General features: G+C 35.2%; 1 protein-coding gene across 10 annotated transcripts in view; it reads right to left on the reverse strand.

Moving 5' to 3' along the window:
- REPS1 (RALBP1 associated Eps domain containing 1) overlaps positions 1 to 15540 on the reverse strand; it is a 73821-nt gene that overhangs the window by 19633 nt on the left and 38648 nt on the right. For 6 of the 10 annotated variants that reach the window (XM_079938935.1, XM_079938934.1, XM_079938932.1 and 3 more), the window contains exons 9-10: positions 6258 to 6379; positions 2700 to 2780 (exon numbers count right to left, since the gene is read on the reverse strand). In XM_079938935.1, coding sequence (XP_079795061.1) covers positions 2700 to 2780; positions 6258 to 6379 — 203 coding nt within the window. The remainder of the gene's footprint in view (positions 1 to 2699; positions 2781 to 6257; positions 6380 to 15540) is intronic. The other 4 variants (XM_079938930.1, XM_079938938.1, XM_079938937.1 and 1 more) reach the window with 2 other exon arrangements.

Genomic DNA, 15540 nt, shown 5'->3' on the forward strand with positions numbered 1-15540 from the left:
ACGGCTACATATGATAATTATCAAAGTCAGCATATTACCATCAGTTTATAATGATTAAGCTGTGGCCTACTTAAGACTGGACTTGTTTTTTGACATCTTGATATTCCTAGAGAATAACACAGGCACCTGGAAGGGGGCTCCACCAAACCAACTGAGTTGGCTGGGCATAATCAGTGATCAAATGAACTCCCTTGTCATACCCTGAGTGAGTCAAACATTCTACAGCACTCAAGATCAGAGATAAGTCATGGCAGAGACCAGTGCACTGCACTTCTCGTCAGTCTAGAATTTCCTGGTGGAAACACATTCTACCAGAATAAGCAGTTCAACAAAAGTAATCAGGTTGCTGGAAATGAGATATCAGAAACTCAGTTTCATAACAATTCTGGGAGCCTAATAATTAACCATCTCAGTTTGCATGTGAGGTCACTGCCCTGGGTGATGGCTGTCTCTAAGTGCTACAGAGCAGTTTGGAGTCCTTCACAGACAAACTTTATTGAGCAATATCTACTTATCAAAATTTGGCTTTTAAAAATTATTCCATTAAGTGTTTCTGACACTGTAAGGTATGTTAAATTCATATCAGAACTGTAGTGTTCTTTTTCTCCTATGTGAGTCTCTTCTAATCTGAATGGACCTTATTTACTTACTTATAATCCTTATTTATATAAACCTTGCAAAGGATCATTTGGGAATGTGGCCACAGGCTGTGTTCTGTAGACTGGTAATATGTCAGGTAAGAATTAAATGAAGGTTAAGAAACTCAGACCCTCACTGAAAGCAGGGCATTGTACTAATTGAAAGTTTACAGTGAGATTATAGTTTGCCAGCGTAAAAGAAAAAAGATGTTTCTAGGTACCAGATTATAAATATTTAAGACTGCCAACTTTATCAAATTTAGAGGCCTAAACTCAAGTTTAAAATGTCAATTAACCATTTAAAACTTTCTTTCCTAGAGCCTCCTGCCATACTAGAAATAGCAAAAGAAAGTATTATGCCATATCATTTAAACACTAGAGCTGGAATTCACAAATTTGGATATTATTTCCAAAAAGTTACAAGAATATCACTGTTATTAAGTCAACTATTTCCCTGCATTTCCTGCCAGTCATGACTCAATTTAGTTTGCCTCCGAGTTCTAGATTTTTATATTTAATGTTCTTTTCTGGCCTGACAAAGATCATAATACAATGAATTATTACTCTGAATATCTCTTAAGGATTAGAGAATAAAAGAGTCTCTACTGCTACATCCTTCCCTGTAAAATACTTTTATTAAGTACTTTAAATAAAATTAACTTGACTGTAAGTAGGAGATAAGAATAATATGGAGAAATGAAACTCAGAGCTAAAGTAAAACTTTCTTTCAGCTTATAGCACGTGTCACTTCCCAAGAAACTTTAATTACTGCTGCTAATAAGCAGTAAAAATTGTTAAGTGCTGCCTTTTTATTTCTCTCCTATTTTTCAGAGACTAAAAGCAAAGATTAATGTCCTCAAAGTAGTAAGGAAAGAGAAGGCCAAAGGCTCAGATAATCTACATATTAATTGGCCCCTGAATAATGAATAGATTATAAAATAGACACTTAAAACACTTCCATACATTATGTCTGAATTCAATATAACAGCATTCTCTGTATTTCAAACAGATATAAATTCTTTAAAATTATAAAACACACCAAAGAGCCATTAATTTAAAATGTTGAAGATGTATTATTATCTTTAAATGCCACTTCTCCCAAATCCATATTAAATAACAAGACTATTTTAACATTTAATTAATAAATGCTGGCTATCTTTGGTCAGAAACATCTAGAAAGAATGCCTTGTGTCACTTTCTCCAATTCTTTTCACTGAACTCATTTTTAAAAATCCTACCTTTACACTCTTCTTCCCTTCCTACTTACTTCCTCTTTTCTTTTTGAAAGGTACTTATTAGCATGTCCTTCTCTTTATAGGAAAAAATGAAAAATAAAAGAAAAGGCAAGAGTGAACAGTGAGAAGACTGTAATAGCTACAGTATAGAAGTTTTCAAATAACTTGAGGGACGGGTGGGGCATATATGAAGTTCAATCTATGGGACAGAATTTATTGTTTAAATCAGGATGTGAACTTTGTAGCATTTTCAAAGCAACACAGTGAACCACAGGAAGACAAGACAGAGCCTCCTCTGCACAATGGGAATCTTTGACCAACAGCGCTATTGTTTTGCTGAACTTGATTCTCTTGTAACAGGACTCAACATACTAATTAAGTCAAAGCTGTACCATCTGGACTGTTAAAATAAAAGATGACACTGCATGTTTACATACATAGCACATGTTACATGATGTGTAAGCATACAAATAAAATAGTATTTACTGTCATTACACTGCAATAAGCAGTATATGTTTAATAAAACATACACTCAATTAGCAAATGAAAACAAGGTCAACTAAATCAACTGTCACAAAATGCTCCTTTAGACACATGTATCAGATTTTAAAAACATAGATTTCTCTCATTAAAATAACTAGAAAATACAAAGAATGGTAAAAAAAAAAAAGTTCTTTCCACCATTAAACACACAAAATTGAAAAGCCTGCCACCATTTCCCTCTAAGCACTCCACTGAATCATGCATATCAGCTAAAAACCATAATGAATGAAAATTTGGGTTAATAAAATTAATTTCAAACAAGCAAGCTAAGTGATTGACTTACAGGATCAGCTGGTGCAATGTTAGAATCAAATTGGGTCAGAGTTTGTGAGCTTGAAGAGCGTTCACTAAATGTCTCCCACTGCTGAACAGACAGAGGAGAGACAAGTCAGCATGATGAGAAAGATGGAGTAAAAGATCACCGGAGAAGATTTAGCAAAGTAATTCAGAGGTTGCACTGCAAGTTGTGTTTCGTAGGCCTGACAAAATTCCGTAAGCTCTGTTTTTCCATAAACATTCTACATTATCTATGCTGGGTCATCTTGTAATGTAAAGTGAGCAGCTTCACGATCAAATGTACAGTAACAATTTATTGCAATCTCCATGGGAGAGATTCAAAGCCTTACAGAATTCAACTCAAAACACAATAAAGGAACAGAGTCTAAGTGGTATAAATGGTGACAAAAGAAAAATATAAAGGGGTTTGTCTTGACTAGAGAAAGAATAACTTCAAATCCTTCTTTTAAAATCCAAATGTTAATGCACTGATTTGGTGGTACTAATGAATTCTGAGTACCAAAGTTTTGGTCAAAACAAAGCAAGTCAGTGCGACTTGCCAGTGCGACCCCTGAAAGATGATTCTATTATGTATGTGCACATATTCTGTACATATGTATAGATATTTAATAAAATATAATTGAGATAAAATGCAAAGAATTCTGGAATTAATGTAAGTTTGAGCTTATGTCAATCTGTAGCAAGTCAACCCCTGTAATCAGCATTATGAACAGGGCCATGCCAGACCACAAGACAAAACTGCCAATCAGGCACCCACCTCCAACCCCATGCTAGAAAAATCAGAATGCGGCCACAATGAGAGCAAATCAAGCAACTGAGTATGTGTTATATATAGAAGATGTATTTTGATATGAAATACTACTCTTCTAAAAGAGGTACACAAATATCATACCTCAAATTAGGTGGAGTGATAAGTGATTATTAATTTTAGTAAATTCCATTTGAAGATCTTAGTAATAAACAGTATAGGATTTTATATCAAAATCATATTAAAATTATCATTAAAATTTGATTCTTAAGAATTACCAGTTATACGCTGAAGGAAAAACATCTGCACATATACAATATATACACATGAATGTTTACACACAGACACACCTACTCCATTAACCAAAATCCTCTTTTTATAATTCAGTATAGAAAAGTATACATTTTTATGCTTCAAAGTTCGACTTACTATTTAAAATAGTAATATTCAATTTGAGAAGACATGTAGAAACTAAATGTTAGCAAATGAACACATTTATAAAAATTATCTACAGAAATGGCTAATGCAATCATTCAACAGCTTTCCCTAAAGATTAGTTTTGAAATCATAAAATTAAGATATACTAAGAAATAAGAGATGCATTCAGCGTGTTTCCTGAATAAAGAAAATCCACAGTGATTCACTTTTATCAAGGGACATCACTTCAGGGAAGTGACTTACCAATATTTGTTAATGTAATTAGTTTCTTCAATAATTATTGTTGCATAGGTACAGAAGGAATTTTTAAAATTCTGATTATCTAACTATGGAGAAAAGTTTAGATGCAGAATATTTTTTCCAAAAAGAAGACATCTGTCTACCTATTTGGTGGCATGAGATTTTACTTGATTTTACAAGACTGTATGTAAGCTAGCTGGAGAGCAGAGAAACACTCTTATCTTTGTAACTTTAGTATAATGGTTAAGAGCACAGGCTCTGGAACCAGACGACTGGAATCCTAGTTACGCTGCACACCCTCAGGCAAGTTATCTAACCTCTCTGTGTTCCAGCTGTACCATCTGTAACGTGAGATTAATAATGCCTATGTCACAGGATTGTTATAAGGATGTAAAGAGTTAATATATGTAAAGAGCTTTTTGAACAGAACGGTTACATCAAAAGTGCTCAATATGTGTTACAGATTATTAGTGTTATCCCCTACAGTGCCTCATCCATATTTGCAAATGCTGAATAAATATTTGTTGAAAGAATATTAGTGCTTTGAGGTAGAAAATTAAAATATAATTTCCATATCCTAAGTAAATTAAAAAAAATAAATATTATTCAAATGTGTCAAAAATCAATGTTAGTTTTAGTAACATTTTGATTTTCCACACATAGTGCAAAAAACCAATTATGACATTCATGTCCTTATTAGCAAACACCACAAAATGAAACTTGGTAAGAAGATTTAAGAAGGGAAAATGCAACTGCTTAAATCAGATTTGAAAGGGATTTCCATTGCTAGTCTTTAATGATCACATGTGATTTTTACTTGGAATGAAGATGGGCTTTTGAACTGACATGCTTTAGAAAGAGTTGCTTTTATTTATGAACAGATATCAGTAAAAATAATCTTTTAATCTGATACTGCTTTTTTAAAAAAATGACAGAAATGAATAAAGGCAGCAAAAAACAGTGGTTTCAAGAACACTGAGCCTATTCTCCATAAAGCCTCTCTACTAGCAAATTCTTTCAAGGCTTAAATCTTCCCTCCAGAAAAACACTTATATAAATGGTTTTATATCTGACAGCATGACGGATGTATATTATAATGTCTCAGAAGCAGGTATCTGTCATAAAGCAGCAGCAAAGTACTTTAAACCTGCCAGTTACTTCTCTTGTTTTTCAGTTGTCCAAAATTAACTAGTGTCTCTTAAACCCAGTATTTTTCTGGCTTTAAAAGACACAGAAAGCACAGAAGCTTCAAGCACTATCTAAAAGTGATACAAAAGACTGTAAGGAAAAAAAATATAACTTGTTCACAAAGAAAAGTGCTCTAACAGGCTGAGCAGTGGTTTTCAATTGAAGTTCTACAGAGCATGAAGATTTAACAGAGGGGCCTCAGAGGGTGCTTTGTGGAGGCAGGGCCTCAGGTCCTCTTCCCTTATTCTAATCATAGTGGCCCTACTTCTATTGTTTTGTATAATGGAGTTCCAAAGTAATGGGGGGTGGTTCTCAAATTCTGTTTTCCACGCTGGGCTTGGTCTTATATAACATGGTCTTTAACCACTGCATTTAATAGGGTTAAATCATTCCATTTTGTATTCAATAAAATAAATTACTATGAATAGCCTGGAATGTAGAAAATACTTCTTTCATGTGGAAAGCTGGTTTAGTGGCTTCTCATATCACTTCCAAAGCCAAGATTCCAAATCTATTATCCCAGGCCTTGCTTACAGGAATGAGAAGGCAGTGTGACACAGCAGGTATGCTAGCTGACTGAACGTCCAAAGGACCTGTGTTCAAACCTCAGCCCTTGTCGCTTACTGGCTGTAAGATATCTTGTCCAAGACATTTACCCTTTCGACTGTTAAGTTCATGCATCTGCCCCATCTAACCCACAGAGATTTAGTAGGAATGAATGGTGGAAACTACATGATAGTATATACATATGAAAAAGTACTTTGAAAACCTCAGAGTCATATAATTACAAATATCTATCACAGTCACATTTGATATGGTCCCTCAACTATGCATGCATGCTGAAAGAGCTATATGCTGAAATTACCCTGCTCGGAACTTCTTACCTTAAAAAAGTGAATGTTAGTGAGAGAAAAGGGAAGCTTTGCTAACCTCACTGCTCTGATTCAGCTCAGGCCAAGTCTGGTTTAGTGACGGCATAGATGGAGACTTGCTTGGAGGTGCTTCTGCAGGAGAGCCTGAATAACCTACCTCACCTGGCTGATCCCCAACGTCTGCAATTTAAAAAAGAGAAATTCTCTATAAACAATATATTTTAGTTTAGGAATATTTACTCATAAAAACCTAACAGAAGGTTTTCACAAGTAGTAATTTATAATCTAAATTTCCTTTTCTCATGTTCCCAAAACAAACATCTTAACAATCAGACAATCAGGCAATACTTATTCCTGCAACTTACTGTCTACCTGAAACCAGAGTTTTCCATGAAAATAAAATCTAGTTAGAAATAAGTAGAAAAAGAGTGTTGTACATAGCAATGCAATAGGGCACATACTTTGAATCTAGTAGGGATGGATTTGTACCAGTTCCCAAAGTGTATTCCATGGAATATCAATCAGTAAGATATTTTTTAAAATTAGGTTTTCTATTCAAATAAATCTGGGAATACTAAAATTCCCTGTTGGAGTGTCCCCACGCACATTTGTATATCAAAGACTTGTCATGTCTAAATCAGTTTTTCCCAAATATAAACCTTTTTTTATCAGATAAAAATCCCTCAATATTCCCTTGGCATATACTTTGGGAACTGCTGATTTACACTAATTCTCTCGAATTTTCTCTACAAGTCTTCCTTGTTACCAAGAAGCAGCATATATTTTCAAGGCAGACAGCAAAAGGAGAGAAAGAGCCCAGGCATGAGCAAAAAGCAAAGTCAATGAGCCCACACGAAACAAACTTTTATCGTTAGGCTCACTAGCATTTACAGACTTAACTGAGAGAGCTACAAATCCACGACAGGATTTCAAAGTGGTTTTTAAAGTATTATGTGACATCATGTTCTACTTTTAATTAGTTAAGGCTTCTCCAAGCTCTCAAATTGTAATTTAAAAACAGAAGGAATTTAATGGTAACTAAATTCTCATTCCAATCTTCCCAAATTTTACATGGCTTTGAATATAATCCCAGTCTGAAAATCACATTGATTGCCAAATTAATGGGGAGTACCTAATCTGTTTAGAACCTGTATCAAAAATATGACTCTAATATCTGTCACTATCTCATTGTTTGACCATGGGCAAGTTGAATAAAATAAATAGCACCTGAGTTTCTCCATCAGAAAGAAAGACATTTGCCATTAAATGTTAGTACTATACTTCAGATTCCTATATAGACAGCCATATAACAACTTAGCAATGTATAGGTTTTAACCTTCCAATCTATTCATAAGTAAATCCTTCACATTTTAGTGCCTAACACAGGACCTACCACATATTAGGCACTCAAATATTTATTGAATGAGTTACTTTTGTGTGTTCTTCATTTAAATTCATTCTCCATTACCATTATTTTTCTAGAACCAAAATTAACTATTGATACGCTGAAGAAGTCTCAAAATTTTTCTTCACCTATTCTGTTACATGACTATCTCAAAATACCTCCCTTTTACTCACCCTGACATTATTTCTTTATAGTCATATCACACTGCAAGTTCTAATTTGTAGTCCAGCATCATATTTTGATAAATTTTTGTTTTCTAAGATCAAGCATTCTTGCTATTTCTTTCTTAATTCTATCTCTTTCTCAGTAAAAGTGCCAAAGTGATATAGAACAAATAAGAGGCAGAAACGCTTTATATAATGTTCTATGAAGACCTCTTAACACAATGCTCTTAGAGAAAAACTAATGAAAAAATTATTTATAATAAATAGTAGCAGCAAATTCCTCATGGAAATAGCTTGTGGTTTTCAGTGTGAACAAAAATCATGGACTTTTTTTCCTATGGTAACACAGGGAGATGAATTAGCCTAAGTTATTAAAGATGGTGGCGGAGCAGAGTCGCTCCCGGATGAACTCGCCGGTCTCGGCCTCTATGTTCGCCCCCGAGCCCAGCTCTCCGGGGGTGATTGCTGCCCGGCCCCACAGCAGCTTCAACTTGGACTGTAGCAAGGACGGCAAGGCGCTCGACGGCAAACTGGAGCTGGACCTCACCAGCAAGATGCTTCTAGTGAGCTCTACATCAGAGCAGTACGACAGCCTACTTTGGCAAATGTGGGAGAGGATGGACGAGGGATGCAGGGAGATCACATATGTCACTGGGCAGAGATCAGGAGACATGGGTTCGAGCCCTGGTCTGGGAAGATCCCACATGCTGCAGAGCAGCTAAGCCCGTGCGCCACAACTACTGAGCCTGCGCTCTAGAGCCCGCGAGCCACAACTACTGAGCCCACGTGCCACAACTACTGAAGCCCGCGCGCCTAGAGCCTGTGCTCCGCAACAAGAGAAGCCACCGCAATGAGAAGCCCGTGCACCGCAACAAAGAGTAACCCCTGCTCGCCACAACTAGAGAAAAGTCTGTGTGCAACAACGAAGACCCAACGCAGCCAAAAATAAATATAAAATAAATTTATTAAATTAAAACAAAACAAAAGGAAAGAGAATTAAAGAAAGAAGGATAATAGCTATAGATTTGATAGTTTACCGGAAGTGAAACTCTGTCAGAAGGATGGTGAATGAAGAAGCGTCTTTAAAAGATCTCCCAAAGCAGATATTAAGGAAAGGAAAAATAGAATAAAAATAGTATTAACTATAGGATGATTAATTTTTGAAAGAACCTATTTAAAAGTCATACTGTATTATTATTTAAGTTTCAAATGTCACCTTAAGGCAAACTGGGGCCCTGATTTGACTTGCCTGGACCTCTGTTCTCCTGTTAGTCTTCTACTGACAAATTTAGGGCCAGAATGTACACCATCCCCACTGCAGGGAAGTTCAGGTTTGGGATGGATTCTGGGTACCTCTTTGATTCACTAGTACCAAGCTGCAGTGGGTCCAGCCCCTTGAGGCTAACTAAGAACTTAAGTGTTATTCACCCAAATAATTATACTTCATAGTCATTCCGATACAGTTATTTTCCTACAGTACCAGTTCTTAAACTGTGAACCGTGGACTCCTGGGAGTCCCCATGACACTGCTAGGGGGGTCTAAAACATCAAAATTATTTTGTAATAGTAATAATGCTTTTTCTCTGTGTTGGCATATGCACTGACGGTGCAAAAGCAATGGTGGGTAAAACTGCTAGCTTATTAGCAAGAATCAAGGCAGTGGCACCTAAATATATAGTGATTACTGCTACAATATAGCAGTCATTGTATTCTTTACCACCATGCATTCCAGTTAAAATATGTAAAAATAAATAAATCAATAAATATGCATTACAATTTCACTGAAGGATGTTCACAATTAAGCAGTAAAAATTATTAATTTTATTAAATCTCACCCCTGGAAACACATTTTTAAAATATTCTGTGGCAAAATGGGAAACAAATATGAAGCACTTCTCCATATTAAAGTGCAACGGTTGTCTCAGTGTGATTCAGATGTCAGCTGAACAGGCCACTATTATTCTTGAAAGAACAGGTGATAAACTGTAATTATTCAGACATGGCTATTAGGCAGGGATTTTCTTGAAAATGGATTAAGTGACCCTGTCCCTTCAAGGAAAATAACAATTTTCAGTATTTGTTACTAATGACAAAGTTTGAGCTTTTAAGTGAAGATTAGAATTTTGGAAAATGTATATCCATGTCTATAAGCTCAAGAGCTTCCCAGTACTTCCTTGATAAGATAGGTTGTGATATTAACAAACACACTTTTTGATATTTTATAATAAAATGTCCCAACGTTTGAAAGAGCTGTACAACTCAATGAACCGATATTTTACAAATAATCAGCGCATTATGTTACAAAGCCGTGCATGGGTAAAAGATTCATTCAAAGTTCAAGACAGATCTATGTAACAGTACAAACAATTCATTAATATGGTTTCAGCTTTTACACTGCAATTAACCTTTAAGAAATTACCATTTGTTGAGTTTTGGTGCAATAGCAAAGAATATCCAAAATTATCTGAAAATAGTCCTCCCTTTTACTACGTGAGGCCAAATTTTCTTCATGTACTAAGGATTGGCATCCTTTTTCTGCAAAGGGCTAGCCAGTAAATATTTTAGGCTTTGCAGGCTGTAAGGTCTCTGCTGCAACCACTCAACTGTGCTGCTGTCAAAAGCAGCTATAGGTAATTCACAAAGGAATGGGCTTGGCCGTGTTCCAATAAATTTTTATTTATGGATGCTGAAATTCAAATTTCATATATTCTCATGTGTAATAAATATTATTCTTTTTTGAAAACAAAAACCACTCTTTGCTTGCAGGTTATACAAAAACAGTCAGCAGACTGGATCTGGCCTCAGGGCTTGGTGTGCCAACACCTGATATACCTCAAACAAAGTAACACACTCATCAGATTGAATGCAGAATGCAGCTAGTTGAGATTCTAAGCTGTCTTCTATTAAACCAAATATGAAAGAGATTAGCATAAGTGTAAAACAATGCCACCTTTTTCACAATTTTTTTATTTTGGAGAATATGGTTATTTTCCTAAAAATACCTATGCTAATATATAAGGGGTATACTCTTGTTATTTTAAAATAAAGCAGTAAGTATTTTAAAAAAATGTTTCAGTTTTAATTTCTAATAGGGTTACTATTGACAGATGTAATCTACAAAAAGAAAGCCTTTTTGGGGGTCCACAAAAATATTTAAGAATGTAAAGGGGTCCCTAAGATGAGAAAGTTTGAAAAAAAATCACTGTCATAGAAAATTCAAAAATTATCTCTGGAATAAATTAGCAAAATTACACATTGCTTCTTTCCTAACTTCATATATAGTACAACAAATGGCAGTAGAAAAGGAGCAAATTACCTATGTTCTAGAAACTAACAGTCATGAGCCTGGGAAGAGGCATTAGGTTTGTAAATAAACTACACTTCCTTCAACTTGGCTCCTTATAAATACTCCAACAAAGAGTTTCATAGCTGCCCACAAAAGTTAGTCTTTAAGACTGTATCCTTATGGAGGCAGGGGTGTAATTTTACTCTTACCTGATGCAGTGTTCCAACCTAGCCTCCTGCTGGAACACTGTGTCAACCCTGCCTCCCTCCTGAGGGTTCTGCTCTGCCCCTGACATCATCAGAGCATCAGGGCTGAAAAAGAAGAGCATGAGCCTAAATTATTTGTTAAAATCAACCCCAAAAGGGCTTTTATGCAAAAAGTATTTGCATGTATAGAAATGTGCCTGGAAGGCACAACCCAGGGTGATCATACTGATGTACTGTCAATCTACATTTAAAAGTTAGTAATGATAGGGCTTCCCTGGTGGCGCAGTGGTTGAGAGTCCGCCTGCCAATGCAGGGGACGTGGGTTCGTGCCCCGGTCTGGGAAGATCCCACATGCCGCGGAGCGGCTGGTCCCGTGAGCCATGGCCGCTGAGCCTGTGCGTCCGGAGCCTGTGCGTCCGGAGCCTGTGCGTCCGGAGCCTGTGCTCCGCAACGGGAGAAGCCACAACAGTGAGAGGCCCGCATACCGCAAAAAAAAAAAAAAAAAAGTTAGTAATGATAATACGAAAAGTGCAAACCTTATTTTCAGGATCGCACTAGAAAATAAAAACACTGTCAGTAGTTTTCATCCTTCTAGGCTCCACAGACCCTAAAAGGTTCCTAGATTCAGTTCAGTTCAGTGTACCTGCTGAACAACCTCTTTCTTAAAGAGAAAGAACCTGTTTCAGTTTCATTCTAGGTTTATAATCTACCCACCCCAAATTTCTCTCATTTTCCTAGTATTATACTCAATACACTGAAAAAACTGCTTCAAAATGACTGCCAGCTATTATCAATCTAATAGAAATATATATACTCCCTGAAGTCTTATGGTTTAAAACTTATTTTCTTTTCAAGTAGCAAAACAAACCTAGGAAGAATTCTTCAATCATGTAGGTTCAAGGTTTTAATTTCATTTATCAACTTCATCTAAGCAAAAAGTAACTATATCTTTTATTTATTTGAGATGTGAATATTATTTGTACAAGAAAAAAACATTTAAAATTTAAAAAAAACAGGTGTGGATAAATTTTAAGTTTAAAAAAACCCCCTATAAACAGCACCTTTTTCATTCACACTTAAAAGACAGGGATAGGCAATGCATATGCAGAAAGAAATTAAAAACTTAATTTAAGATATGCTTTGTTTGCCTTGAATGATATTACATGGATCGAAAAACTAAGTTCTATTTCCAAAATTAATTCCACTTCTCCCCAATATTCCACAAAATGGAAACTTACTCAGTAAGCAGATTTTAAGGACTATGTAGAAGTCTATTAGTTTTGAATTAAAGCCAAAGATTTTTAAAAAATGAATGTAAAAACATGTCTAACAAGGTTTGAAAACAATAAAACACTTACCCCAAATACTAATTAAATTGCATCTGTTGCCCTTTTTTCTTTTTTTGCAGTACTGATCAACATTTTATAGCAAATACCATTTGGCTCAGCTATTATACTTCAAAGAATATTACCCACAGATATACAGGAGGTTTCCATTATCTAAGTATAGCTACAAATGGAAAAAGCCCATTTAAAGTTAATCCACTTAAAATAAGGACTAAAATTTCATAAAGAGAAAAAACAACTAAACTGGGGCGTTTTCTTCAAGACTTACACAGAAAATGAGTATAAAGAACAAACCATAAAAGATGTTAAAGATTTTGGGCGAAATTTGGTGGCAAAATTAATAAAAGCATGAATTCAGTCAGTGAACATTTACTGAGGGCCTATAAGTAAATATAGTAAACAAAGATACAGTATTGAGCAAGAAGACAAGGCTCCCATTTATTTCCATGGAGTTCTCGTCCTAACAGAGCAAGACAGACATCCTTCACTTCATTTTGACTTTCACAACACAATCATAAAGAAAAAAGCTCATTTCTGCAAAAAATAATTAACGGTATCATTAAATATACCCAAGGACTCTTACTGAATCCACTGATATTTAAACCATAATCTTTTAAAGCCCCTATTGTGTCATTCTTGCAGAGGTTTTCTCCTTCAAGTATTAGCTAGTCTTGTTTGTCAGGAATTTGTTTTTGCCAGGAATTTGAGGAGTTTAGTTATTTTGTCCACTTTCACTAAATGGTGCACCTTTGCCAATATTTACAATTGTACTGATTCATCACCTCCAATAAATACCCCACTATCTGAAAAGAAATGACACGAGTGTTAAGAATGTATACATATATGGGGTGGGGGGCTTGAGAATTAATTCCTTAGGTGTAAAGTTAATGATGAATATTAGTGCCTATTTTCATTTTCCTCTGCAACTAAAGGCACTTGGAGAGTAAATTTTCCAAAACAAAGATTCGAGGTTCTCTGTACAAAACAAAAATATATGTACCTTTTTTTTTGCAACACCAATTTAAAAGTAAAGCCAGGAAACTACTCGAAAATTCCATCAATAAGAAACTGGTTGAATTAAGGAACATTCACAAATTATGATAAAGAATGTGACAGCTCTATATGTAACAAAGTGCAGAGATGTACAACATTATTAGAAAAAAATCAAGGATGTACAGTGTGAATGCACTTGTGTAAAAACAGATAGCTGCATGTGTTACTTCTACAGGCTTTTATATGTTAAAATTTTCTGTGTGAACACAAGAGAAACTATTAACATTGATTAACGCACATCAAGCTAGTCTCAAGTATGTATTTTTGGTAAACGACTCATAAATAAAAAGTCTGGATTTTAAAAATATTCATGTTAAAAGTACCACTAGGAGCTTGGGGACCTATGCTATCTATGCACCGTATCAACAACAATGAAACACATGCTCAAGTTTACTGTACAAAGCAGCGATTATGGAGGAGGACACAGAATAGTGAACAAATTCCTTTACCTCTCTGAGCATCTCAAGCAGATACTACTGAGGTGCTCATGTGAGCAGTGTGGTGTGAAGACAGGAAACAGTTTTAAACAAGTGGTTCAGCCAACTTAGTCATTTCAAAAATGCGAACGCCTACTTATGTGTACTCAGTTTGCACCCTGCTAGGTGCTTAAACATGATGAACAAGACCAATCTGGTTACTATCTGCCCAGGAACCTCTAATCTAGTTTAAGAGAGACTGACCAAATAATCGCAAAAAAATATATGTAAAATTGAAACTGTGCTACAAAGATGATTCTTTGGAAATTGAGTTTAAGAGGTGGAGATTGAGTTTAAAATGTATAATAACTCAACGTGTTTTTTTTTTCTTTAAGATACAATTGTGGTAGGCTAGCAGGTCACCTTAATCTTTTTTTTTTTTAATAGAAGATAACCATTCCTAAGGGGGGGAGGGATAAATTGGGAGATTGGGATTGACATATACACACTACTATGTATAAAATAGATAACCAATAAGTGCCTACTGAATAGCACAGGGAACTCCACTCAATACTCTGTAATGACCTATATGGAAAAAGAATCTAAAAAAAGAGTGGATATATGTCTATATATAACTGATTCACTTTGCTGTACACCTGAAACTAACACAACATTGTAAGTCAACTATACTCCAATAAAAATTTTAAAAATTTAGAAAAAAAGAAGATAGCTATTCCTAGAAGATTACCATTCTTTCTTGAATTCAGCTTCAGAAAGCTTCCACAGATGAATTCTTGTATGTTTTCTTTTATAAGACAATGAAAGTTATTTACTCCAGCTGTCAAATTCAGTGATGTTCAATGTTAAATATTTTAATTCAGGTCTACACAAGTACTTCTACCTCTGGTCCTTGGTTGTTCTGTTTTATCTGGTATATTTAATCCTATAAATCTAATCAAATGACTTTGGAAAAAATACATATATATCCCACCTATGTTTGCATGCCTACAGAAAGCTTAGCTTGTTACTTCAAGCAATTGTAACTCAAGTCATCATTATTCATCATCTATTTTTCTGTGAGAGTTACTTAAATTGTAAATATAGAATACTTGTGGAGCTAATATTTTAATATGTCCCAACATCATAAAGTTAAAACAAATGACTGTTTTTCCAAAGACAGAAATGTTAAGGAAAAAACCCTACTTTAAAAATGGCACATATTTAGCGTAATTTACTCAATAATTATTTACTAAGCTACTTAGTCCATGCCTGCAAGTGCTAGGTCCTGAGGATACTACAATGAATACGATACATCTCCTATTTTTTTAAGGCGCTCAGAGTGTAGTGGTAGAAAGTGGAAAAAAAGAACAGGATTCAGCATAATGTGTGCCATAATGAACAGCACATAGGATATGCTGTGCAAGATCAGAGAAGATAGAAACCACCTTTGCCTGTAAGGCACAAA

Source organism: Stenella coeruleoalba (genome assembly GCF_951394435.1).
Source record: "Stenella coeruleoalba genome assembly, chromosome: 12".
NCBI classification, from domain to species: domain Eukaryota; kingdom Metazoa; phylum Chordata; class Mammalia; order Artiodactyla; family Delphinidae; genus Stenella; species Stenella coeruleoalba.